The following is a 27,315-nucleotide window of genomic DNA, read 5'->3' on the forward strand; positions in this document are numbered from 1 at the left end:
ACTTAATTCATTTTGAGCTTCATCAGATGATGGTTCTGTTTAAAATATCTGAGTTCAATTGATTGTGCTTGTGTGTTTAAATACATGCATTTATATATGGATTATAAAAAATGTTTTTCTTGTTTTTCTCTATTCTGAAATATTTTATTATTGAACTTCCTACCCTCATTTTTAATATTAAGCACCTCAAACAAATCAATTTTATTACATTACTTCATCACTAAATACTATTACTAAAATACTATAAAATATTTGGGGACTTTTCATTATTGTTAGATTGATCAAATTAAAATTATTTTTGTTTAAAAATATATATCAATTTGAATAGAGTTAAAGAAATAAAAAAAACAATTTGGAAATAGTTTTAGTCCCTTGAATCAAGAATCAGTCTGGTATAAATCAGCATAAAATAGAAATTCTTAAATTAAAAGTGCCTCAAACTGCACAAAAGTATCCACAACTATGTTTCAAGGATGAAAAATAACTCAAAAACTGCAGGAATTTGATTTACATTCATTTAATAGTTTTTTATGACTTACAACATAGTTTTCAAAGGCAGGCTGTGCAGCATTACAAGTATTTCGAGTGCTATTTTGTCCAACAGTATCGTCAGTTGTTGAATCCTCCAAAGGTTTCCTATACAACACTGGTTGAAAAACATTTTACAGCTGTGTTACAATCAAAACACATTCTTAGGGAACCCTGACTCTGTGTCAGTGACTATGTGCAACCTTCATGTATACAAGTTGGGTGAGAAAAGTGAGCATTTATAAAAAAGATTGTACACTTCAAAAAAAAAAAGAAGAAAAGAAACAGAAGATTTTACATTGCAACAGAGGAATACATGAATAAACTTTGGACTGAAACAGGTTGGATCCCCCTTTCTTAAAAGTGCTGTGGTGGGAACCAAAAAAAGTGTTCCATGATTTTACAGAGCACACAAACACAATAAAATATTCCCAAATGGCAATGGAAATAAATTCAAAAGGAATGTCATCAATCAGTCACCATTCAAGACCTCACTTACAAGAGACTACTATAACAATCCCTGACTGGAACTGCGAAGCATAAGTGCCGTAGATATTTGTGTGACTGCAGGAAAGCTTTTTTTTTTTTTTGCAGTTTAGGTTTTCACTTCAGTTGCTCGTAAGTGAGTCACAGTTAGTACACATTTGGAGTTTATAGAGACCTACGATAGAGATGCATTACAGAGTTGAATGAAATCTTGGTGCATTATCATACTGCAGACAACAAAAGGAAGTTGTACATGATTGTACACAAGTATTTGGTGCTGAATGCGAGTGCAATAAAATGATTTAAATGCAGCAGTTCTCTAAGGAGGGCACAAAAGGCAAAAGTGATTTATGCCGTTTGATGTGGCTGGAAGGACGTAAGAGTGTAAGGCTTCAGAGATAACATCTTGTAAAGTAACTAGAAACAAAAACAGCTACATTTATCTTACACAGGGACTACTCTAATGTATTTTCTATGCCTAACATTTTAACACAGTACGTGGAATAAACACCGATATTCCATTTTCATCAGACAGGACAGTGACCACAAACATTTTGGAGTGAAACAAAAGTTACATTTCATGTCAACAAAAATTAAATGCTCATGTATCATGATCCAGCATTTGCCTCATAAACTGTCAAGCAGAAAGTCCAAAGGGCCCCAAACCATTGCCTTTGAGGGCATAAATGTAATTTTGTTTACAAATTTCTTGTTTGATATAATTACAGATAAATTCCTCTCAAATATCTTTACAGTGTGTGTTCCTCCTCCAAGCTTCTGTGAAGTTATGATCTTGTGATCCAAGCTGAATCAAATGTTTCTTAGAACTGATACGATGGAGGATTGAGCAGATCATAGTTTCACAGTAAAGCTCAAATGTACAGGAGATGAAACTGCCAAAAGCTGCAGACAATTTACCAACTCCCTCATTGTGTGGTGTTTTAGCGCCGACACCAAAAAGGAACTGAGGTAGGCAAGAAAACAATCAAATGCTTGACCACCATATTGTCTTTGTGTAGATGTACGTACCATAAGGATCAAAGGGACAGCCCCCCCCCCCCCAAAAAAAAATAAAAATAAAAATAAAATGTTTTTTTCTCTTACCTGTAGTGCTATGTATCAGTCTAAAATGACTGACTCCACAATGAAAGACCTAGTAGGAACTATTGTAGTTTCTAGAACGGCGATTTGAGGTACTTTCTTTTAAGCTCTGATTTCAAAGTAGGAACTCTTAGATCAAGAGGAACTTTGTGTGACGTAATTGTACAGCAATGGGTCAAACATAGCCAATGTTAGCCATGTAAACATCTGCCAGCACAAAACACAAACTACAGCTCATAATGACACATTGAGCATTTCAAACAATGTGCCATATAGTCCCATTATATTAAATAGAACACAGACAGCTCTACGACTGATATCTCCAACGCTCAACTCAAAACAAAACGATCTAGATTGATAAACAGCATGACAGGTAGAAGAAAAAGATGTTGTTTTTTAATCTGTGGTGAACTGTCCCTTTAAGGACAATTCTGAAGGTAAAAGGATGCGACAGATAAAATAAAAAGTGACTAGGAGTCAGGGAATAATGAGTTTTATAACTTTAACGGAGCATTAAAGTGTGAAGATGACCTTGCACTATCACTAATTAGAGCCAGTTAAGGATGAGATCCATGCAGGTCTGCAGTCCAGCTGCAGCGCTGGTGACAGCATGCAGTATGCCTGTTATAGTTTGCATAATTCAGCGATGAGCGCCGACACCCACTGCCCTGACCTCTTAATGTGCGTTCAGGGCTTTTCTTGTGGGGCCTTGAGGTGAAAGGGTGCAGAGACGAAAGGGTCTACAGCGCTCACTTCTGAGGTCCATGAGTGAAGAGGTCCAACAGGGACTGATGCCACCACGGCTTGCCTGCTCACGTTAGACACTACTCGATGAGCTGCTACTGCCTGCTGCGGCACAGGTCCCTCAAAGTGTCGGGAATATTTGGCCAGAGCTTGTGGGCGGAACGGTTGTTGGGCGACTTGTCCGAGCACACCTTGATCGGGGGCAAGTCCAGCTGCATGAGGATATGCAGCTCCTGTAGCATCCTTTCTTTTTCCGAACGGTGCCTGAGAGAATACATCGAGCTGCTGCTGAGCTGTAAGAGTGGCGCGTGGAAACGGAGCGTTGGCAAACACGTCGGCTGCTTCTTCTTGTGCAATCCGAAAAGGGGCTTTTGAGAAAACATCTATGGCGACGTCTGCTACCCCTTCAGCTGGCTCGTGTACATGCTGGGAATGATTCTGAGCAAAGGTGCTCGGAGGTTGTTGGAAGGTAGTAGATGGTTGTGTCGGTGCTGCGCTGGAGTGCGGTGATGAGTGGAGGGCTAACTGAGGTCCTTGTTCTTCTTCATCCTCAGAGTCCATCAGCAGAGGTCTGGAGCCGCTGCTGTCGTGGACTGCATTAATCTGGATGGCTCCCTCATCCTGCCTCTCTTCTTTGTGGGCTTGTTCCTCCTCTTCCTCCTCCTCCTCCTCCACCTCATCTTCATCGCTGGAGTGCACACATCCCTCGTTTGCTTGAGAATCTCCTTCTGGAGGCTCCGTCTCCTGTCCCTCACCAAGTACAGAGTAGCCATTACTCTCCCCTTGAATATCTGTATTAGAGAACAGAGATAGAGAAAAACATATCAGAGGTGAACAAATATGTTGGAAAGCATAAAAAATAAACTTTACCACCTGAGGTCCAGCTGCTCATTTATCTACCAGACTCACAAACCTTAGTCACACATACTATAGACATACTATATGGCCAACTGAGCATCTGTAACATCTGCAACCACTAGAATCATTGACAACGACCCGACAGTGAGAAACCAGCACACGACTACAACAAAACAGACACATTCTACTTTGAACAAGTCACATACGACAGGCAAGACTGGCCAGCTCTATCATTATAACATCAAAAAAACCTTGTTTCCACAAATTAGTTTCAGCACAGCTGCAGTACCCTCAACCTTCAAAAACAGTGCCTTGTGTTAAGGGAAACAGTGACAGCAGTTTAGCTTTTAGTTAGAACTGATTGTGTTGAGGAGGAGGGAGCTCAGAGGGAGTCAATGGGTCTGTGGAAACAAGGACATGGAGCCTTCACAGCAAAAGTAGAGGTAATTAGGGACAGACAGGTTTGCACAGACAGATCAGTCTTACCTCAGCAGTGGTGACAGCAGCTGTTAACTGGCAGCTCTTGGGAAGATGTTAGTTGCAGCCATTAAAAGGGAAACACCAGTTTTTTTTGTTTTACTTCTTGGGTTATTTCCTTCATGACTCATCTGTTTAAAGCTGTCATCAGCCCATTGCATATATATATATATATATATATGACCCCATGATCTGAACCACAATTAATCAAACTCAAAAATTACCGACATATCATCTCAGTCACCGAAACAACAACAAATAGTGAGGCTGCTCGTGTGGAATACTAGCCATCAATTCCTTGTATTACAGCCCTGCAGTTTATCTTTAGTACAATGGAAAAAACAACAAATCCGAGAATGCAAAAGTATCATGACGGCAAGGAACAGTAAGTAAAGTTTAGGAAAAGAGGCCCCCTATGGCCACTCATATTAGAACATTTTGCAATGACAAATATAAGCCCCCTTAACCTCTTATTCACAATACCAAAAATGCATATAATAGCTTACCAGAAATAAATAAAGTAAAGCTCCTCCACCATAAGACTTCATTGCATTTACCTGCTATTGTTTGATAGGTAAGAAGCTAATGCATGTAGATCTATAGCTATTTTTATTACCATTCAATAGTAAATTGAGATGCAATGAAGGAAAACACCAGATTGGTATTCTTGCATGGTGTGAAATCAAAACATACAAGGCAATTTCTTAATTATCCCAAATGTTTTCATCACAACCTGTTCTTACAACCAGTTTACACAGTTACACAGTTTATATTTGTAAGAATCTATTATCAAAATAAGTACTGTAGGACATAGTTCGGACAACAAAAAATTAATTTACAGATACTGAAAGCTTAATACTGCATGCTTTAAAAACAGTATACTATTTATATCTTCTATCAATAGATTATTGTGAATTTTTTTTATAATTACGGAATGGGAACTCCTCACAGACAGGGGCTTTTTGGATTTAGAGGTTAAACCTCCCATAAAGAGAATACAGTACACTGCCGCTGCTACAGAAAAAACCTAAGTGAGGGCTCTTTTAGTGACCGTACGACAGCTGGATATTGTCAGGACAGTCTGCTAGCTACCTCCAACTGTCATACATAAAAAAAACCTTTGATGGGCTTCTTTGCCTGGGACCTCCCAGAGTTACCACTGAATCCAGGAAGAATAGAGCTACTAAGATATGAAGCTGTGACAATAAACAGAAAAGCAAACCTAGAAAACCTTATACAGTTCAAAGCACAAAAGGAAAACTGTGCAAGATGGAGAAGTGTCTGATGATGCATAGTGCAAGACACACTAAATAACGCTTAGATACTGAAATCTGAGGAGAATAGGCCCTGTGGACACCACAAGTTAGATTAGAGTATCTGAAATCTATTTAGGTTCCCAGAAGGAAATATAATCCGTTCGCTAATTAAAACAACCGTCAACAAATCAATATTCAGACGGTCTTTAAAGTCAGCTCACTCCTTTTCTCGTCTGAGCAAAAACCAAATACCAAAGGAACGTAATTTACATTCACATAATGAGTTTTATTCAGTGTCTCTCTTCTTGAACCTTAATTCATAAAAATAGAAGTACACACTCCACAATGGTCCTGCTTTGACATATGGACATCTTCCAAATCATGTCAAACATTTTTGATATAATCAAAGTAATTTCTATACCTGCCACCATATCAACCCAACCAGCACAACAAGTACATTGTTTTCACACAGTAACACAAGTCAAACTCTACGGCCAAGGCAAGAACTCTACAGGACACAGCACTGTAGTGTCTGATAAGAACATGAAGCGTTATTGGAGAATTGCATAGATTAGCCACAAAAATGCAAATGACTTAACTGAACAACATTCGGCGGAAAGGGGAAAAAAGCTTAAGTTTAATTTTCTCATGCCAATTCTTACTGTACTGTCTATGACTAGCCTTTACAACATGTATTACTGGTGATGGCATATTGGAGGAAATGTACTGTTTCTGTTTGTATGCATGTACATATCTAAGGTGATGTGGACTCTAAAAAGGACCTGTGTCTATGCAATGTACCTTCCTTGGCTTGAGAAAAACCAAAATGTAAGGTAATACTTGTAATGCAAGGTCAGTTGTGATTGTGATCAGATGTAATATACGGCTGTGAGAGGCGCTTCAGAAATATCAGGAAGTTAATTCCGTCATTAGCTCTGTTTTTCTGTCTGTTAGATAAAATCTCTCCCAGTAATATATAATATGTACAGAACTGTGGTGGGGAGATAAAAAAACTACCCTGTCAGGTAAGTCATTAGCACATTTGTATCGATGATGACATCTTAAACAAAAGCACTGGCTGAACGCTTGACATGAATGGAGAGAAAATAAAGAAGGACTTTGGACAGAGGAGAGGGTCAACGTCTTTGCACTCTTAATTACAGCTTTATACACAAATATGTTTTTTTAATCTATATCTCCTCATAAATTTGACATATTTTATAACGGTACTCAGTTCATACATTCATTCTAAAGCACTAATAATAACAATAATAGACACATTTATTCATACCATGATAGATGAAATGCTTTTAAATATTACACACTAAAAATAAAAATCTAATTATACCAGTGCTGACAAGAGCAAAAATTAACAGCGATTTTATATACATATAAAGGATTTTTGTAATGAATTTCTCCTCTGGCTTAAATGGATGTTACATCAGTCAAATGACCTTAACATATGTGGCGGGAATAGATTGGATAGATAAGACAAGAGAGGAAGCCGATGAGAGAGGGAGATCCTCATGTAAAGCTTATCTGTGAGCACACTACCTCCACAAAATAATTCAATAAAATCTACATTATACCCCCCTCTCTGAGACAGTGGTATGCTGCTAAAAACAAAGACACATGGCAAACATACCATTATAATAAAATCTTTCCTTTAGCTTTGGCATGGTGCCAGGTCAAATAATTTAATTCCCTTTTGTTTTCACTGTGCTAATCTTGACATTATGGGTCAAAGATATGATGGTGAATTTTACACATAATACGATGTAATTATAAAATGCATATTTACGGCCCTACAAAGTGTTGTAGATAATGCTGACAAAGAAAGCATCTTGCCATGGAGCCAAACTAATCAGCCATGTTAACACTGACTTCACCAGTTTCAGATGGACAGATTTACAGATGTAGTTTGAGGAGAAATAATACCCTGCTTAGCATCAAGAAATAGTATACAGTTATACAGAAGCTGCAGCTCTGAATACATGTACTACGCTTAGATTAATAGATTTTTAACAACTGGAATAGTAGCACAGAACTAAACAGATTTGGCTTCCTAAGATGGTGCCGTCTGTTGTTAAATTATTCTCCTTGCACAACAATATTTCAAACATTTTGAAAAAGCAGCAAAGGCTGCCCATTTTGTCTCCATTGGTTTACAAACTGGTTCAATCAGTGCAAATTAGGGGTGTCACAATTTTGATTCTAAATCAAAAAATCGATCAAGGTGAGCCTACAGTTTCGATCATTGGAATCAACAGCAGTGTGCAGAGAAAAACAATAACAACTCTTAAAAGACAACACAGTCTAGCTTGTCGAGAAATGCGATTTAAAAATCTGTGACGCTATCACAATGTAAAGTCTATATCTGCAGATCTTCAATGGGCAATATAGTGGGGTAACCCGCAAACCAGAAAACTTCCTGGCAAACAAGCAATTCTCATTGAACTGAATAGGTGGCATATTTAGGCCAGGTATCCAGTTTTTACAATACACGTATAACCACACTTGATACCACGTAGCCAATCCTATTAAAGAAGAATTAAAAAATGTAAATTACAGTGGTCAGGGCATAAAACAATGGCTTAGCCTTCAGTGCTGAGAAATAAAAAAAGCTCAACTCTAAAATCGAACTGTGGCCTTAAAACAGAAAGCTGAATTGAATTGTGGATTTGGAGAATTGTGACACCCCTAGTGCAAACTGCTCTCAGTGATTAACATTGTTGAATGGTCAAAAGTTTAGTTCAAAGCTTTCGCAGGAAAGAGTATCACATTATCCTGGTGGTCTACAGCATTTTAACTCCTCATTCTTCAGTCAGACCCCTGACACAAATGAGCATGCCTGAAGGTGGCTTGTTTAAATAAAGCTTCAACCCTGAACAAGTACACAAAGTGGTGAACACAATGCAGCTGTGATCAAGCAGTTTAACGTGTGCATACGATGGAAGTAGATCACCATGGCAGTGCACTCAATGGGGGATATCAATGCGAGTATGAGGAAAGCATGAGGAAGACCATGGTGTAGCCGGGACAGAAGCAGACGATATGCTCAGGCATTAATGAAAAGATTTAATACCAGCGTGGGAATGTCAACAGCCAGCAGAGATATTTGAAGCCAGCGTATCAGGCAACTAGAGATGGAGTTGAGGCCAAGGAGGCACATGAAAAGAAAGGTTCCACTGAACCGATCTATGCTGCCTCCTCTGTTTCACTTCTATAAGGTGCTACATTAAGTGCCTCGGCTTCCCCATCTCTATCCCCCGCCCTCCACCCGTCCCTTTGTTAGGATTGCACACTGCCCCTTCGACCTCTCCCACCCCCTCTAGAGGTCGATGAGCTGATCCACCAGCAGAAGGGATCGGGCCAAGTTGGGGATGCTGGACTCTGAACTGCCACTGTTGCTGCGCGAGTGACCACCTGAAACGTGCCAGAAAGAGAGAGAGACAGAGACAGAGATGGACATGGAAGGAGAGCCGAGGGAGATTGTGAAAAACAAGCAAAAGAATAAGTAATATTAACAGAGATTGTATGGAGAAATTAAGAGCGAGGAGTTGATGGCGATGAGGGGAAATGATGGCAGAGCAGAGAGGTGCATGAACGGGGGCAGAAAGAGAAAGAGAAACAGGCAGAGAGTGAGCTGGGGTAATTTTAAACAGCTGCATCATTACAGGGGGAGAGTAAGGGAATGCCATTCTAACATGAGGAGACTTTCAATATGAACTACAAAGAGTCAAACACCTGCAAGGTGTTGCATCACATTAGAAGCAAGAAAGAGGAGGACGACTAATGTGAGAGCTTGATGGGATAAAAAGCCTTAATATGACAAGCACACCCATACAAGACTTCACATCAGCTGTCACAGGAATGAGCTACGCTAACTGAATTAGGGGCTAAGGCATTCATCTCTGTGGCTCATAGCCTGGGCTTCAGCAGGTGTGAGTGCTCATCTCGGGATTCTGTTAACCTTACCTTGATTTGAGTTTTTGGAGATGAGCACAGGAATAGGGTCAAACTCGTCGTCATTGCCCTTCTCCCCACACGACATGAGGAAAGCAGAGTCTGCGGTGAAGGAAGAGGAAGTGAAGGAATGATGGAGGGAGGAAAGAAGTTAACTCAGCCAAAGGAAAGAGCAAAAAGAAAGAAGGATGCAAGTAGATTAAAAATAGATGGAGCCAGGGCAGTCACAGTATTTAAAAGCCATGCATTTCAGGTGGCTTTTGGCTCTTCTACAAATGAGTCAAGGGTCTGTGGAACTGTCATTTAATGTGCCTAATTCCATTTCCATATCACACTTGAATAGGCCCTCCTGTTTGTTTTCTTTGGAGGGATCTGTAGTCTGTGGTGGTCTCACGGGCCAAAACACCCAGCAGACAATAGGCTTGCTGAGGGGTGCTGCAAAGAGGACTCTTACCAGAAGCCGTCTGACCAGGCGGCAGCTCCTCCAGACAGGATCCAGAGCCTGAGCCAGGAGGAGCAGAGGAGCAGGAGGAAGCGAGAGCAGAAACAGACTGGTTTCCATGAGGAGAAGTATGAGATAACAGATCGCAACCCAGCAGAGAGTCCTCCCCAGTGAGAGAGTCTGAGACAGGATGAAGCAAAGCCAGAGAGACAAGGGGTCAAAGTAAAAATAAGATTGTTAGCTGAATGAGCAGAGAAAAAATGCATTTTGTTAGTTTTAATCTGAAAGCATATAATCATCAGCATTAAAGGAAAATCTTGAAAATCCCACAGAAAATATCATTCCACTCTATCTGTGATGTCTAATAAAGGCATTAAAGGCCAACAAATACTCTGTGTTGGTTGCAGAAAGGGAGAGATTACCTAAAGCCATATGAAAAGTATAAAGGTAGATAATCATCAACTCGCTGCAGGAAAAATATTGATATTGATAGAACATTTGAAAGAAAAATCCTCCACAAAACATTTAAATGGAATGAGAGCTATGGCTCTTACTACCACATACTATTAGTTCACCACTTTCTCTGCTTCGAAAACTTCCAGAGAAGGTTTAACAGTAACTGTAGAAACGGAATACAACTAAACTCCCACTCCTGCAGTGAGCAGTGTCCTCCTGGCTGCCACACACCTACTAACTACCGCTTGCTTTTGGCAAGAGACATGACACTCCTCCTTGATGAATACTGCAACCAATTACATGAAGATTTCCTATTCTGAGGTCCAGGATGCTAACCTGGTATGCTGGCAGGGATCAGCTCTGGCTGGCCCGAGTGTCGCTGGGCCTGGGGGGGTTCCAAACCAGGAATCAGAGAATCCACACACACCTCTGCCTTCACTACATGGTAAAGACAGTAATGCAAAGACATGATTAGCAATTGAAAGGAAAATTAGATTTTCTTAGAAGGGGGAAAAAGTGATAAAAGCCTTCTTTCCTCCTTTCCCCAGAGGCTCTTTCTGACTTCATGACCATGTGAGTGAAAGAAGAATAGGAAGGCAAGGAATATGCATGCAGAGCAGACTGGGAATTCTAGGGCAAGGCAGGGGACAAAAACGGAGCTAGTACCATTGATGGAGCTCTCTGCAGGACTATTGAAGGGGTTGGCCAGGGTTAAGAGGTCGGGGAGCAGCAGAGAAGTTTCAGGGGACTTCAGTCCCTCAATCAGCTTCTCTGTGAGCAAGCCAGAGAGAAAAGACAGAGAGAGGTAATGGACAGATGGCCAGAGAGAGAAAAGGGCGATGAGGGGGGACTTTGCATACAAATAAAAAGGAGCTAGAAAAAAAACTATATATGAAGATATATGAAGCTCTAGCATTGTGGGAAAATATAACATATTGTAATAAATATTGTTAACATCAAGTTGCGTACATGGTCTACACTGCTGGGGACAAAATGTGAAAAGATTTTTACATGACTTGCAAATCAGGTTGCTTGCATGAAAACCTTAATACAATGATTGTATGATTTGTTTAGCTTAGCCCACCAATGTCATACACTCCAAGACCAGGAAGTAGAGTGAAATCCTATGCAAACTATGGTGCCAAAGTGTTGCTGCAGAGAACATTGACAACTTTTCCTGCTCTTGAAGTACAAACTTCAACAACAAACATTTAATTGTACAAAACAAGCCACAGCAATCAGTGAGTTTCTTCACACCATTTGCAGGTTGCCCGGATGCACTGCCCAATCATATCTGGACCAGCGCAAACAAATAAGCAGAGGACATCTTGTTAAGTAAACCTTAAAAAAAATGAAGATTTTTTTTAACCCATTTATCCCCAAAGACTATATTTAGCATCATAAGGAATAAACGCAACAGCATTTGTTCTTTTTGGTCTTGAGCCTTGAAATTTGTATCCAACAGTACAACTTTAAAATATTTAGATTACATGAAAAATATCACTTTTATCAATAGTTAAAGCAAACATTTTTTCAATGAGGAAACATTAAAATTGTGTTAAAAAATATTTTCTCCTATTAAAATATGTTTGCACACAGCACATGCATATTTTATTTAACTTGATGCAGCCATTTCCTCATCATACTATATTTAGTATTGGGCACATAGGACTACTGTTTTTTTTCTCAAACATAATTGAGTCTATTGCAAAAACAGAAATATCATGTGCCCAAAGATTACTTATAGTATGATGAGAAAAACTATTTTTTTTCTGTTTTGAAAATTACTTCACATTTGTGCTTAGGCAAGCCCAGAAAACACACCAACCAGATAATTAAAAAAGTCCGTTAAAGGCTCAAATGGGTTAGAATTATGCACCTATATAATTATCATTATTAACAATTAATGATTTAACTAAGCTGAAATGCAACCCATGCATGAAAACGACAAGTAACTGACTTTTCACTTCAGCTCATACTTACAGGAAACTGCTATGGGGCAAAATGGGGTGGAGGGGGGTCAAAGAATGTGTTGGCTCAGAAAATGGCACAGCAGATGTGACCTTTTGCCCCCTTCACTATTGGAAAAAGGCCAACACTGATGAAAAGCTTTTTACAAATCCTAAAAGGCAAAAGCTAACTCCAGTTTAAGTCGACTGAAAACACGAAATCTTAAAAATGATGTACAGCATGCTATATTTTTCACTTAGTCCAAAAGAGGCGGTTCTTATCCTAAACGCTGCTCGGATACGCCTCTCTGCTCCATCAGCAAAAGTCAGACTGTGTTTGGTTGTGTGCATCCAGCTTAGGCTGGGCAGAGAAGATTAACAACACCCTGATTATGTAACAGCCTCAACATTTTTATCCTCACAGTTTTGGCCTTAAAAAGCAAATGCACAAAGGAGGTTACACAGCTAAGAGGTGTGCACTTCCAAAAAAGGCTCAACAGAGGAGAACATTAAAAGGCTGGGGTCATCATTTTAACAAGACAGTAACATGCTTAACTTTCCCTTGTTCTTAGTGGCACTGGTAAGCAGGCTCCTGCAGCAGTAAGGCAATCCAATTAACAAAGGAGAATTTGTCCTTCCCGTTACCAGGCAACGGTGAAAGCACAGATCTGCAAATGAGATGCGATCTAGCTGTAGCTACTGCCTCTATTCATGGAAGCTGACAAGGAGCCACTGTGAGGCTGCCTGCTATGTCAACAAGATAGGACCATGTACAAATCCAAACCACACAACTAGCACTCTTAAACTAACCTCTGGGAAGTGTGATATCCAGGATACTACTTAAGCACATAAAAAAGAGACTCATAAGCTTTAGGAGTATATTTGTTCAAGAGTCTAAGGCCTGAGAGAATCAAAGGCGCGGCTCGTTCTGTGTCATGTTGTGACAAGAAAATTACCTGTGGTGTCAGAGAGGGAGAGGGAATTAAAAGGGTCCGGGACGGTCAACAAGGCTGAACCTGCACTCATGATGCCTGCAGCTCTTTCAGCTTAACATTGCACAGTGAATAAAGATGGAGAAGAAGAAATCAGGGAATGTAAGTGCATAAACAACAGAAAAAGAGAATGTTTGGGACTAGGGGATCGAGAGCACATAAGCTCACTTTTATGACAGCTCTAGACAATCGCCAAGATAGCAACACATGAAGAGGCCATAATCCTCTGTCAATATGCAACTGTTGATATTAAGAGAAATGTCAAGTTCACTCAAAGAAAAGCCCCATGGGAGATGAAATATGCAAAGCAATGAGACAGCATACTGAAAAGAATTTGGCAAAGACTTACCTGGAAAAGCATTCAGCCCTGGGATGAGATTTTCACTGGAGCCTGTGACCTTTTCTCCTGGTGCAGCAGCTGAGCACGAGAAAACAGCAAAGTAGCCGTTACTTTCAGAACAAAAAACTATTTGCCATGGGTGTAACGGATATGAAACCGAGACTGAAACTTGAAATGCCAACAGATTTCATGTTGCGCTCTCAGGTATTAGTTGCAGAAACCAATTCTGGACGCAAATGCAACCATCAACAGCTTTCATATTGTTTGCAGAGGGAGCATTTCTTTTTGATTTTAAGGACCATTTGTGTTCAATTTGTAAGTTTACGAAGGGAGGTCACCTATTAGCAATGTGTAGACTGCTCCTCTTTATTTAGTTAATTTATGTGAAGTTAACTTATAAAGTTAATCCACCTAAGTGTTCTTTACAAGTGTTGTTGTAGTTGAAAGCCAGATTGTGATTCATCCACCACCTAAAAAAGCCCTGAGGTATGAATCAAACTTTGGCTGAAAAATCAAGGTCTAAAGTTACGCCCTTACTTTTATTATTTACCAAAGCTTCAGGTGAAAGTATGCAGTGAAGAAGTTGCACTTACTCTCAGCCAACTTTGCAAAGTCTTTGTTAAGCAGCTCTTCTGCTGTTAGCTTGGAGAAGTTATCGTCCCCGAAGGGGTTCCAGCTGGGCTGAGAGTTGGGTGCAGTAAGGGCTGACTGGGCGTCACCATCACCTGGATGATACACACTCTGCTGGGACGAGCAGGGAGAGCCAGAAGGAGTAGTGCTGGCAGATCTGCAGTACACATGGGTGTAAACATAAACACAGGTGAGAGTGCAGAGTGAAATTTGATCTTGGGTGTTAAGTCTGTGGACACTGGCCTACTGATGTATGCAAATAAGAGTGAGTGAGCGGAGTTATTTAAAGACTGAATTGAGTGATTCTTCTTAAGCTGGATTCTCTGGGATGTAAAAGGGACGTTTATTCTCCTTTGGGGTTCTGTCATATGAATGGACTGTCTATTGCCCGTCTCAGCTCACTCAGTGCAATGAAAGGACAGTTCATCCTCAGATCACTGAAGGGATTTAATTCTGCTCACTTGGACTTGTTGAGGCTGGCCTCAGCTGCCGCTGCTTGGAGTAGCTGTGTGGACTTGCTGACTGGGACCCCAAACACGGCACTATGCGTGACATCGCTCAATATGCGTCTGTGGCCACTCTTCTGGGCCATCTTTGGCGACGAGGGGGGTGTCAATGAGCCGACTTTGTGACTCACTCGGCCAGCCGTCTGTGAGGTGGAGAAAAAGACACAGATGGGGGAAATATGAGATGAAAATGTCTTTGAAGCCAACAAAGAGAATTTCTGTTTGATGAACAGAAACAAACAAATCAGTCCCTGAAACATACAAAAACCAAGCAAACATGATCCACTGGAAAAGGAAATCTGAAAAAAAGGATGGATATTAAATTCCTCAGAAACCAGGACAGAAAGGGAGAAAAACTGTTATGGAAAAGGAAAGAAAGTATTCCCACTACAGAGACTGTACAGACAGATGTACCTCAAGAAAAGAGAGTTAACTGACTGACGAAATACACCGAGTAGGATCAACAAAGCATGAAATAAACAATTTTGATAGTTGAAAAAAATGTTCGGAAGAAACACTAAATGATTTGGTTATCACGTGACTTACAGAGTAATTAACATACACAATGTCTAAGTTAGCACTAAAAGAAAGCATTTCTAGCTAAATGGCATTCACAATGCTTTCCTTGTTCGCCCAGGAGAGAAAAGTTGAAATGTGGATGTGATTGGTTAGAAACGAGCTAGTAATCAACACCCCGGCCCAAAAGAGCAGCAGACGGCATCAGGAGAAGGATGTTACCACAACTTCTGGGTCAGCTGCAGGACCAATGACTGCAGACTCAGGGATGGGGGTCAGATGAGAAGCTGCTGTCTCAAGGACAGGGGCTACATGCTGCTGCTGTTGGTGTTGCAGTTGCAGGGCAATAACTGGAGGAACAGGCTTAGCTTTGGACTGCAGCAGGAGGCTCTGTACCAGTTGATGCTACATAGGAATACCACACAGCCAAGCATGAGGAATGCACCGTTCATCGTGATTTATAGCTCTCTGACAAGTGCAGCAGCCTTCTTTACCATACTTTCCAGGGTTTATTTTCCACCCTTTTGACAGTAAGCAATGGGAATCAAGACATAACATAATGGGGTAGGAAAAATGCCTCAGAGAAATAAAAATGGAGGAGGTGGGTGAAAAGAGATTAATTCACATTTCAGTTTTTGCTGTATTGAGGTCAATAAATAAATTCCTAGGTAGGAAGAAAGGCAAAGCCTTACTTTATCTCCACCTGTATTATTCATGTATGTATTTGATTTGGGATTTGTTTTCAAATTCAGTTTAGCTCTATTTTCGTATTTTTTAGGAAAAGATAGTTTGTTTTATTTGATCTAATTTTATGCATTGTAGTGGACGTCTTTAGCAAGTTTTGTCTTTAAGTTTTTTGGCTGTTGCCTATTTATTATCTGCTCTACTACTTTTCCAAATTTTTCTACATAAATTTGTTGGGAGGACCCCCAAAGCCCCTTCCAAATATGTGCACTTAAGTGTTCAACAGACTTAGAGAAAACACTGACAAAGCATTTCCATACTTTGGTAGGATGCCTACCTGCTGGTTACTCTGTGGGCTTAAGAAGGCTGAGGCTTGCTGCTGCTTCATGAGGAGATGCTGATGTTGCGGTGTAGCCTGTGGCTGCATGTTGGCTGTCTGTGCTGCCTGCGGCGCGGCCTGTGCAGCAGGAGCCTGTTGAGCAACTTGGACAGCGGCCGAAGCCGGTGGTGGGACATTTATTCCAACACCTGGAAGGGAGAAAAATAAGAAGAATGAGAAGAACATAAACCTACCATTTATTTATGTCATCAAAATTACCTTTTTAAAATTCACTCACATTTCTGGTGGCCTGAAGTATCTCAAAAAGCCTTCTTAAATCTTCAATTTAATTTGAGGATAACAACAAGGGAATATGCGATAATCTAATGCTCAACAATTAAACTAAAGTAACAATTAATGCATGTTTTTATTATTAAACATTTAACATAGCTAAATAAATACTGTTTTTTGTGGTGGGGTTTCCAGAGATTTTTTGTGTTGTTTTATATTCAACACATTGCCACAAACATTTCTTCTTGGAGACACAGCAAGTGAACTGCACATAAAAAGTGAGAGTGTGCCGCTGTAATTAATGTTTCATTACACCACCATCTATTCTGTCTTTGGAAGTGAGCCACAGAAGGATAGCCTTGTAAAAGTGTAAATGTCAAAAGCCTCATAAAAAGACAATTAAAAGCCTTTTAGCAACTGACTAATTGAACCCCTGGGAATATAAACTTTTCTTCAGCACTAGAGTCAGATTCTTCAGCAGTTCACTAAACTGAGATTAATACAAAAAAATCCTTTGAGTAAAGGATAACTGTCTCCATAAACGCACAGCCCTATTACTCAGTTATAATGCTTTTAACACTGACACACAGAGCTATCACGGCGCTACTTATACCTATGGCCTGGGGCGCTCCAGCAGCCACATTGGGTCTCTTGCGAGGTGTGAGAGCGGGCTGGATGGGAAGAATGCCTGATATCGGCTGGGGCTGAGCCTGGCCGGCCTTGGGTCGTTGGCGAGGTGCAATTGAGGTTTCCATGGTAGGAACGGGGTCCGTGAGCCTGATGGAAGGAAGAAAAGTAAGTTGACGAGTAATGCATACGTTTTTACAAGGAAAACACTCAAAGGCTTCGCTTTGCACTCACCTGGCTTTGGTTTGACTCTTTTTGGCCACTGCTTCACTGGCTCTTATAGGCTCGGGAAGTTTTGCAGGAATAGGTGAGTTCTACAACAACGACAGGATTTTGCGATTTTTATTTGATCACGGATAATCAAACCAAAGAGCTTACATTTTGTCACTAGGTATTAGGAAATGATTTTGAGTGTCAGTATCGATGTGCAGCTTCCATGAATGCACCATTATTGCCCACTTTAATAATACTAAAAGGGTAAGGTCAGAAATTTAGCTGAATCAGAAGAATTACTGAGCTACTTTGTACATTAGAAAGGGGCATGATGACTACAGGACAGCCAAGTTACAAAAGCTAGGAAGCATCCTCCAATACAATTATGTCCAAGAGCATTTAGATAGCATCAAGACAACTGAAACCACTGTACACGAGAGACACAAGAAGGCCTAAATTATAAGAAAAAAAGAGGACCTAACTGATAATATTACACTAACCCTACAGGATATTCTCATCTTAAATTCTTCTTGCCATGGTAACTTACATTTACATTTGGGACTGGACACTCTCGTCGTGCCAGTTTAAAGGCAAAGTAGGATATTTGGTAGACGTCTGGTCTCTTATCTGGGTCAGGTTCCAGCATGTATCCTGAGAAATCATCAGACAAAGGATGTTTGAGTAAAAATATACAATCAAACCTACAGTAATTGCACATATATGGGATGTGCATGCTGTAAGTAGGGCAGTGTGTTTATTTTGAGGAACAAGGTTACTCACTGATTAGACAGTGCATGTCCTGGGAGTAGCGGGAGTTGTCTGGGATAGTGAAACTTCCATCACAGATCGCTACTTGGCTCTCCCCAAAAGGAAGTGTAAAGTAGCACAGTTTATAGAGTAAACAGCCCATGGCCTGTACAGACAAGAGAATCAAAACACTTTGTGTGAATATGAGTCTGCGTGTACTATGTGCAAATGCAAATGTCCCCCTCACTGAGATGCACTTATTGATGTTTTTTGGAAGATTTTGATTTATTTCATGTTGTTGTTTTTCATTCTCTTTCCTTCTTGCTAAGAAGATTTTTCTTAATAAACTTATTAATACAAAACAATTTAAAGGTGTGTGTGTATAGTGGTAATGAGCACATATGTTCTCACCCAAATGTCTGCTTTTGTTGTGATAGTCATTCCACCATAGAGGTTGACCATCTCTGGAGCCCGGTACGACAGAGTAGTGTACCTGGTTTTAAGAGCAGACCAGTGAGCTACTGAATGTTAATAACAAAAATGATTGACGGCTTAAAAAGCTGAGAAAAACTCACTTTTTGATTTCCTCCTCCACAACTGGCACCCCCTCTGTCTGAGGGTTTTGGAAGTGGTTGGTGGCACTTCCAAAATCACAGAGGACATAATGTCCCCGGTCGTGTAGAAGAATATTTTCCACCTGTGAAGAAGATGAGATGAGACATCAGAAGAACTAATAGTACATGAGGTAAACAATGTCACTATAAATTACTTCCAAATAATTAGTGTGGCCATCCATTAGCTGGCAGTATGCAGTGAGTATAGTGGGAAAATTCATTAGACTTGCCTTGAGATCTCGATGAATTATTGGAGTCTTGCACTGGTGGAGACGGGCAATTGCCTCGCACGTGTCACAAAAGATCTGCAACACCTCGGCTTCAGTGAAGCCGGTCTGTAACCGCTGGTTCATGAGATTAACCACCTGCCCACCTGCATGAAACAAAAAGGTCTATAAATGATACTGATCTTAACTACTTTTATTTTTTTTAACAAAGAGCTGATACCTGGTAGTCAGCCTGGCGAAAAGTACGTACTGAGCCCTGATATCTACAATAAATACATAGCTCATATTTATCTACAATTCTATATATTCTATATTTATCTAATTTTTATAATACATTTTGAAAACAGCCAATATGTATGGCCGTTATGAAGGAGGTCAGCCAAATTATTTCACATAGTTTTAGACAGCCTGTAAGCAACAATGTACAACAAATTCTTCACAGCATCTGATTTGCTTTCAACATTTCCACAAACTTTATCATTTAACAATGAAAAAAATACCTTGAGGAAGATGAAAGAATAGTTTTACTACTGTATAGACATTATTTTAACACATCGTAATGCATTTAGTGCATTGCCATTAGTGCTTGTATAGAAAATCCATTTATCTATGCTACAAGCATAAGATGGCTACACAGTGATGTTAATGTTTAAGTTTTCTATAAATAACACCACTCAGCTATGTATTGACTGGAACAGACGTTCTATTGACCACGACAGCTGTCAGTTGAATATATTTGCCTTTGAACAGAACAGGATGCTGTGAGGAGCCAAGGGTAATGGAGCTTTGAATTCAACAGAGACAGAAAGGCATGGGTGGGGGTGGACCTATTTACCTCGACAGAAGTCCATTAAGATTAGGACTTCCCACACATCACCAGCTCCAACTGCAGTTATGCTGGAGTCCAGGAAACCAACTATGTTTTTGTTGCCCACTAAGTCCCTCTGTATAAACAAACACAGAGAAAGCAACAGTTGCAAACAATGGAGATGCAGGCTGGACAGATTTTACAGCTTTAAAACATTTGGGTTAGTAAATAACAAAATACATCCAGCTTCGTAACTATTCAGTCTATATTTAACTCTAGAAAAATGCTGATTCTTTGCCAAACGTCTGGATATAATGATGATAACCATCATCAGCGATAGTCATGCCAGCCAGGGCGTGGCTGCAGGAACTGGTTAGTTTTACTTACAGTTAGGACTTCAGCTGGGAAATGGAGCAAGGGAGCTACGATTGCATTAATTACAATCTAACCCTTGAGCTCCTTTCTACTAACACTATCATTATTTCTGGGTCAAAGAGCATATTCAGATAACTTTCATTGTTTGTACTGAAAATGCATAGGGTTAGTCAGAGTCACACCACAAAGTCCAGAAAATTGAAGCAAATATTAACTCTGTGTTTCTTTGTTTCATAAGTTATGTTACATTAGCTACACTTTTCCTGTCAATTACCACATTAACATACAAAAACACAATTAGCTCTTACATGGCAAGCTGCTAGTAGTGTCAAAAAAGAAAGCACTCAGTTACTGGACTGTCTTACTCACCATAATCTGTATCTCAAGTTTGCAAACTTGCAGATCGTGTTCATTGTTGACGTACATCCTTTTTAAAGCACAACGTACGCCTTGATGAGTCCGCACCAAAAAAACTATGGCAAAACCTCCTGCAAATAAGTGGAGAGAGAGAAGAGGAAAACAGAATTAACACATACCCATTTCAAAAGTGAAACACCAACTAAAACACTGTAACACTGAATTACTAGAATACTTTAAAATATCCTGTTCTACTTTAAGCTATGGGTGCAGCAACAGCATACATGGTGACACTGAATATATATTGGGTCGACCTATGTTATATCAGCAGACTATGCAGCCATTGCTTGATAAAATGCTCTTTAAAAGTCAAAGTGTGTTTGTGAAGTGTTTTGATGCACTTTAGTGGGGGAAAAAACAAACTTTTAAAGAGTCATAACTGTTCTTTTTTGTGTTGCATTAACAATAGTAATGTCAGTTAGATGTGGTTAGGTCAGAGCTATGATATAATAAATCATCTATATTTGCTCACTACACAATCTTACCATCAGGTATGCATAAACTAAAGGTTAATAACTTCCTTTAAAAAGAATGTGTAAGAATGTGAAATTATTGGGTATCTTATCAGTATCTGCGATGAGAAGCAGATAATTATGATTTATCAGTATCAAATCCATATCATGACATCTTTGGGTTTTTTTTACTTATAAGATGTGAAGGGATTCCAAAATCTAATTAATTTCACTTTTCGCTAGAGTCGCGGTCAGTTCTGAAATTCTGCAGTTTTCCACCTCTGTAACCAAGACAGACTCCTGTACAAGTTCTGTATATCAATTACATTGATTCTGACAGCAACATTACATGTATCTTTCCTGACAGTGTCTTCAAGTCAAATGCCGCTCAGCTTCGCTCTGACCCTGACAGATCAGACGTCTCTTAATCCTGGCAGCTAATGAAGATGACTGATGGAGTTTTGGAATTGGCTTCAGCTAAATGTTATATTTATATATAAACAGTGAGGTGAGAATCAGCAGAGGCACCCGATACGATTTTATCCCAATACTTGAGTCACAAGCAATTTGCGATATGGTGAGTATTGCGATACAATATATTGCATTTAACTGTGAGTCCACAAAAGTCCACAAAATTAAATTCAATATAGAATTGTCAAATTAGAGAAAACCCTCAGTTCTGAACTGGGAGGCAGCCATGTATGTAAAGAGGCTTGTGGGAACCCAGAGAGCCTATTTTCATTGAGATAGAATGACTTTAGAGACCACATGACCACTTTCAAAATCACCATGAAACATAAAAAAAAATTGCCCAACTTTGCAGCGTTGACAATTTCCCGACACGATATCCTGACACATGATGCCTATAGATTCCTTAGATCTTCTATTTTCATATCAGTATCTTAAGTAAATTCCTAAAAGTGAGCCCATCATGACCTCAGGAACAGCGAAAACGGTGGGCCGTCAGAACGCTAAATAATTATCCTTGGCGGCCATGAAACGATATAATACTGCCATGCAAAATATTGCGATACTATGCTGTATTGATTTTTCCCCCACCTCGAATTCAGTATGTATTTCATGTTATTAAAGAGCCGAAATAATGAGTGCTTAAAGGGAAAACTGTGTGTGATGAGTGCATAGTCGGCAGGGTGGCACAGTGGTTAGAGAAGCACAGCACTGTGTGAGTCAGCAGTTGTGATGAGGGGAAGGATGCAAGAAGCAGACACAACTGACAGAGGATACAGGAAGTGAGAGAATTCATCATCCCACCTATGGTCACAGTGATGCTGACATGTGGGAAAACATTGAGATGGCTGATGAGTTGGCCTCAGCTGACATTTAGATAATTTTATGTTGACATCATGTAGCAGCCTTTACTGTAAAAGTTGTTGCTACAGCTCTTCTGTTCACAGCTTGTGTTAATGCCATGCACTGGGCTGACTCATCCATCTGGCATCACTAAGCCAACGGCAGCTCCATGTGACTAGTCTGGGTGATGTTTGATTAGGAATGCCTTTGGCAAAATTACTGTGAGCCGTGTCATTATAGAAATGAATGGAGTACAAAAAGTGTAGTGAATCTTTTTTTCAACAGGCCTGACTAAATCGTTAAATAAACCCAATAACTCTAAGATTACTATGTAATCATGCTTGTTTAAGTGCTCTGTCCTGTTTGGGACGGGGTGGAGCTGGGTCACCATGGACGATAACATCGCAATTTCACTGTCAGCAGCTATGAATTCAATCCTGGAAATTTCATAATGAAGTGCAAAAATGTGCACCACAGCGCTGAGCCAACAGACATGATCATGTCAGAGCATTTGGTTGAGTAATATGTTATTAAAACACAGAGAAGCAATGTGCTGGTGAAGTGGGTCCTCAACGAGGACAATATCAAACTATTTGAGATCCTCTCCTGAATCAGAATAGAGAGAGGGAAGCACACTTCATGACTAAACACAGGCTTTAAGTGTGTGTGTATGGGACGCCAGAGTTCAGACAGTTTAACCCCCGCTGTTTTGCACAGTCTAATCTGAGGTGCCTGTTAGAAATTAGGATTAACAGCCTTCTTAAGCCACATTTTTAGCAGGGGTCTACAATCTTGCTAGACAGTGCGAGTGAATAATTGTAAGTACAGCTCCAAATAGCCACTGCCTCTTGACGTAATCGACAGGATTATACCACTCTAGCTTATGGATACACGCTCAAGCAAAATGCACATTCAAAAACACAGCTTTAGGCACGGCTATGAAAAGCACAGCAACGGTTATAATGTTTGGTAACAATTTGCCATCATGGAATTTACATAACAAGCATCTATGCTTTGGGACTATTACACATGTCCTTACAACTACAATGTTGTTTACAAACATGCAAGGTTACACAACACTGCAGTGACAGTAAGGAATACTAGAAACAGTCTCATCTACTGGAGACAAAAATTAGCATAGAACATCCAGTCTTAGTTAAAGAAAGTTTCTGCACAGAAAACTGGATTATTTTGGTTTACAAATGAAGGAATGACTCACTCAAACTCCGTCTTGTGTAGTCTAATGGCAGTAACTGGGGACAAATTCTCTGTTACGTTGTAACACACATCTCCAGAACAGGCCTAATGTTACCAGCAGTAATTCTATACAGACAGAAGAAAACACATCTTGTTGACAGTAAAGACAAAAAGCTGTGTCTCAGAAAATACTCAGCCGACTAGTTGAGAACAAATCACTTCATCTGCCTGAAGTCCAAATGTCTAAAATAACAAACCTTCAGGGCTGAAGCAACAAAAGCCAGTACGTCCCTCTGACCGCTTTTGTCTGTATATTGTGAAAAGTGTCTTTATTTCAGCTAAAGGCAACAGAGTTCAACAATGACAACAAAGGGATTCGACGCAAGGGGGGGAAAAAAACACCATTTCCAAATGGAGCAGCCAGCTAACAGAAACTAATAGCCTAGACTACAACCAAAACCATCTGAATAAATAGGCGTAGTGACACTGGGGGGATTCGCATTGCAAGCAGTACTGTAAGCCTGCTGCTGGACCCAGAAAAAATATGATCTGTAGAAAAACATTCCATCCTGCATTTTGTGAAAGGTTTCTATTTTTGGAGAAATTTCACTTTCTATGCAAAATTCTGTTTAAGAGGACGAACAATTATGGTTCCTCTCTCAAGGGGATTTCTGGGTCAAGGCCAAAGTTTTAACTGATAAGGAAACCCACTCACTCTCACAGAAATGAAGAAATTCCACTAAAACTTTCCACTAACATTTCAGTGCAGGGTAGGACAGCGGTTAGATGTCTAACCCATTCATAAAGCCACGGTGTGGCCAAGCAGATGGGTCCCATCTATAGTACTGATGAATTAATCAGACTTCTTTCATCTATTATTTAGTAACAGGCACTCTTAGCTAACAGTCCATGGCAGACTCTCATTGCAAAGACAAATGACCATGGGGAACCTGTAAGCCCTATCACGAAGCCTGTTTAACCATGTTCTTGTTAAGACTACCTTAAAAGTTGAGAACATTTACATTTCTCACCATTAAACTCAATGATCTGGATTCCCCTACAGCTTATCAGAGCCCATGTATGTTACAAAACCCACCTTGTCAGGAGGTTATGTTTTATGTGATTACACAATGCACATCCTGATAACCTCCTTCTTACCAGCAAGACATTTTTCAAATCTACATTTGTGATTTTGTCACTCCCTCTGCAAATATCAAGACAGATGACTCAGCATGGACTCGGTCCTTTACAACAGAGTAGAAATCCAGTTATACATTGCTCCTCCCTGCCCAAAGGTAAAGAGTGCAGTAAGGCAAGAGAAAGATAATCTTAACCACTGGCAATTGCATACACACCCTCTCACACATTTTCCAAATACTTGTTCCGACTCACACATTGATCCTTACAGAGCAGAAAGCAAGCTCAAGCCAAAACTGTGACTGGGGCAAAGCTACCTGGCAGGTACATGAACATCAGAGAAGCTGCCTTGAGTGGTCACAATTGGTACTGTAACTGTTAAAGCCTTGTGCCAATCAACATGAGCAATGCTTTTCCTATCAATAGTAATATAAAAAGGTGGTAGTGTATCATTATGTTGGCATAATATCGAAAACTAAAATTAGGATTCTTTTTTTTAGAAACAAATCGTTTCTCCTATTGGTCAAGGAAATATCTGATTTCTGCAACTTTTTTTTGCCTCTACTGGATTATAGTGGTGTTTCATGAATGCAAGAACTCAGAGCCTTAAGAAGCTGGACTGTATTTATCATTGTGCTCTGCGTTTCATTACTGGCTTGGGAAATCGTACACATCATTGTACTCTGTATGCCACGGCTGAAATTCCATCTATGTATGTTCGCAGGCAGTCTCATTGGTTAGTTTTTATCTATAAATGTATTCTTGGGCTGCTTCCCTCTTACCTGTGTGCATACATGTGTCGAAACCAAACTAAACATGGTCTATTTTCACAAAATATTGTACAGATGCTGGTGCCAAGAGTGAGAACTGAGTTAGGTAAGAAAGCTTTTAGTTACGCCACTCCTTTATCATGGAACAATCTGCAAAATGAATTGAAATTATCTGAGTTCATCACAATCAGTGAATTTAAAATCAATTCTAAAGGATAAAGAAATAATTTATCTTGGTCAGTGTGACTGCTCCATATAAGTCTCAACTGAGGCTCCTTCACTGTTGTTGTGATGGCTCTATTTGTATTTAATTGTTTATGTTAACTGTGTTTAAATGTTTAACTTGTAACTTTTTATGCTGCTTTCTTGGCCAGGTCTCTCATGGAAAAGAGATTTTTTAATGTCAACGAGACTTTTACCTGGTTAAATAAAGGACATATTTATAAAAGCCCAAGAAAAATAGGCCTTTAAGTAATGTTACTTGCTTGTCCATCCTCACAACAATGTGGTGACATTACAGTTCAGATTCAGTATTTATGTGACATGTCTGTAATCAACACAACAGAGAGCTGTTGTTACCTTCGGCGACAATTTCCTCGACGGTTACTTGGTAGCGGCCGATGGTGAAGACCCGTCCGATGAAGCTGCCACCGCCGCCGGAACCAGCGCCTCCTCCACCGACTCCGGAGCCAGGCCCGGAGCTCACCAACTCCCGGCGAGAATCAAAAAATTTCTTCATCTTTACCCCCCAATGTTATCCAAACCAGCGTCCAGCCCAAAATGTATTGTAACAACAAAGATGATTGGCTATAAACCGCCTTTGTCCGCTGAGGTTCTGGTGTTAACGGCAGTTTTTCAATAATTGAATGAATGCAGCTAGCGTCAAGCTAAATGCTAGCCAACTAGCCGGACCTCAAAATATTCCCAACACTGCGGTCCGACGCTGCTCTGCTAACTCATGGTTTGGACAGCAGGCGGAGTCAAATACTGTTGAGAAAATAATAAGATATTAACTTCCACTCGGAAGTCACCACTTTCCTTTCTGAGCTGAAACGAGCAGCACTGGCCGGCTAAATTAGCCAGCCCGAAAAAACACTTGTTAGCCGATAGCTCACCTAGCCAGCTAGCTAAGCACAGCTAGGTGCGGTGACAGCTGTCAGCTGATAGGCTGCCAGCCAGGTAGGTCCTGAGTGTCCAATGCAGCTTATTACACATCTCCACCGATATCATCCGCACGAAATGTTACTGCGTTTACCTGCTGTTCTGCTCGACAGTATCGGAGTAAAAAAAAAAACAGACCCCCAGTGCTTTTGTGCGTCCAGCAGGCTGTTTGATGGCTGGTTAACTAACTAAATGACAGAGCTAACGCAGCTACAAACAGTGAATGCTAGTGGGGAGAGTCCTCTCTGCGGACTCCGTCCTGCTGGACTTCTCTTGATGTGATTGGTCAGATGAACGACTTCCTGTCAGTCCACGCCAGTACGCTGTGATCCCCCCATCTACCTTTTATTCAAGTGTTATTTTGAGTGCGTGGAAAATATCGTCACCCTGTTAAAATAATCGCCTTATTCATTTTTTCAAGTTTTGCAGGAAACACAAAAAACTTTACCAAAAGTGTAACATGACATTTATTGACCATTTCACTCAAAAAGGATGTAACAAATGATGGCTATTGGCATAGTAATAAAACTGTGTGTAAATTATGAACTTAAGAGAAATAAATGACTTAGGCAATTTTTTGAACATCCCTTTGTGACTTAAGCAAGATATGGTAACACTTTATTTTGAAGGTGTCTACATAAGAGTTACACAAGCCTGTCAGAAACATGACATGACAAGTATCATGAGCATTAATGTTACTTCAAAGTGTCATTAATGT

The 27,315-nt window shown here is 40.1% G+C and overlaps 1 protein-coding gene across 4 annotated transcripts; it reads right to left on the minus strand.

Annotated features, from left to right (window-relative positions):
• Window positions 1–501: 501 nt before the first annotated feature.
• LOC131974195 (AP2-associated protein kinase 1-like) lies at window positions 502–26,892 on the minus strand. 4 transcript variants are annotated; one of them, XM_059336407.1, is made up of 20 exons: window positions 26,016–26,892; window positions 20,522–20,640; window positions 19,805–19,913; window positions 18,973–19,115; window positions 18,704–18,825; window positions 18,540–18,621; window positions 18,162–18,294; window positions 17,929–18,032; window positions 17,403–17,482; window positions 17,155–17,318; window positions 16,269–16,459; window positions 14,687–14,874; window positions 14,189–14,382; window positions 13,605–13,673; window positions 13,220–13,309; window positions 10,981–11,085; window positions 10,651–10,752; window positions 9,871–10,038; window positions 9,429–9,518; window positions 502–3,650 (listed from the first exon to the last, which is right to left on the minus strand). In XM_059336407.1, the coding sequence occupies exons 1-20, from the start codon at window positions 26,173–26,175 to the stop codon at window positions 2,803–2,805; spliced, it is 3,261 nt and encodes a 1,086-aa protein (XP_059192390.1). In that variant the 5' UTR covers window positions 26,176–26,892; the 3' UTR covers window positions 502–2,802. The 4 variants fall into 4 exon arrangements, with proteins under 4 accessions (XP_059192390.1, XP_059192391.1, XP_059192392.1 ...); XM_059336408.1 differs by lacking the exon at window positions 13,220–13,309; XM_059336409.1 differs by lacking the exons at window positions 10,981–11,085; window positions 13,220–13,309 and having other exon boundaries at window positions 26,016–26,891.
• Window positions 26,893–27,315: the final 423 nt, after the last annotated feature.

This window comes from Centropristis striata, chromosome 7 (assembly GCF_030273125.1).
Source record: "Centropristis striata isolate RG_2023a ecotype Rhode Island chromosome 7, C.striata_1.0, whole genome shotgun sequence".
Lineage (NCBI taxonomy): Eukaryota > Metazoa > Chordata > Actinopteri > Perciformes > Serranidae > Centropristis > Centropristis striata.

Excerpts from the sequence above, each read along its gene's own strand:
- LOC131974195 (XM_059336407.1), bottom strand. The coding sequence starts at position 26,175 with ATGAAGAAATTTTTTGATTCTCGCCGGGAGTTGGTGAGCTCCGGGCCT. Across the intron at positions 18,033-18,161 it reads GGACATGCACTGTCTAATCA|GATACATGCTGGAACCTGAC; the intron begins GTGAGTAACCTT and ends ATGATTTCTCAG. Across the intron at positions 10,039-10,650 it reads GATCCCTGCCAGCATACCAG|ACTCTCTCACTGGGGAGGAC; the intron begins GTTAGCATCCTG and ends ATCCTGTCTCAG.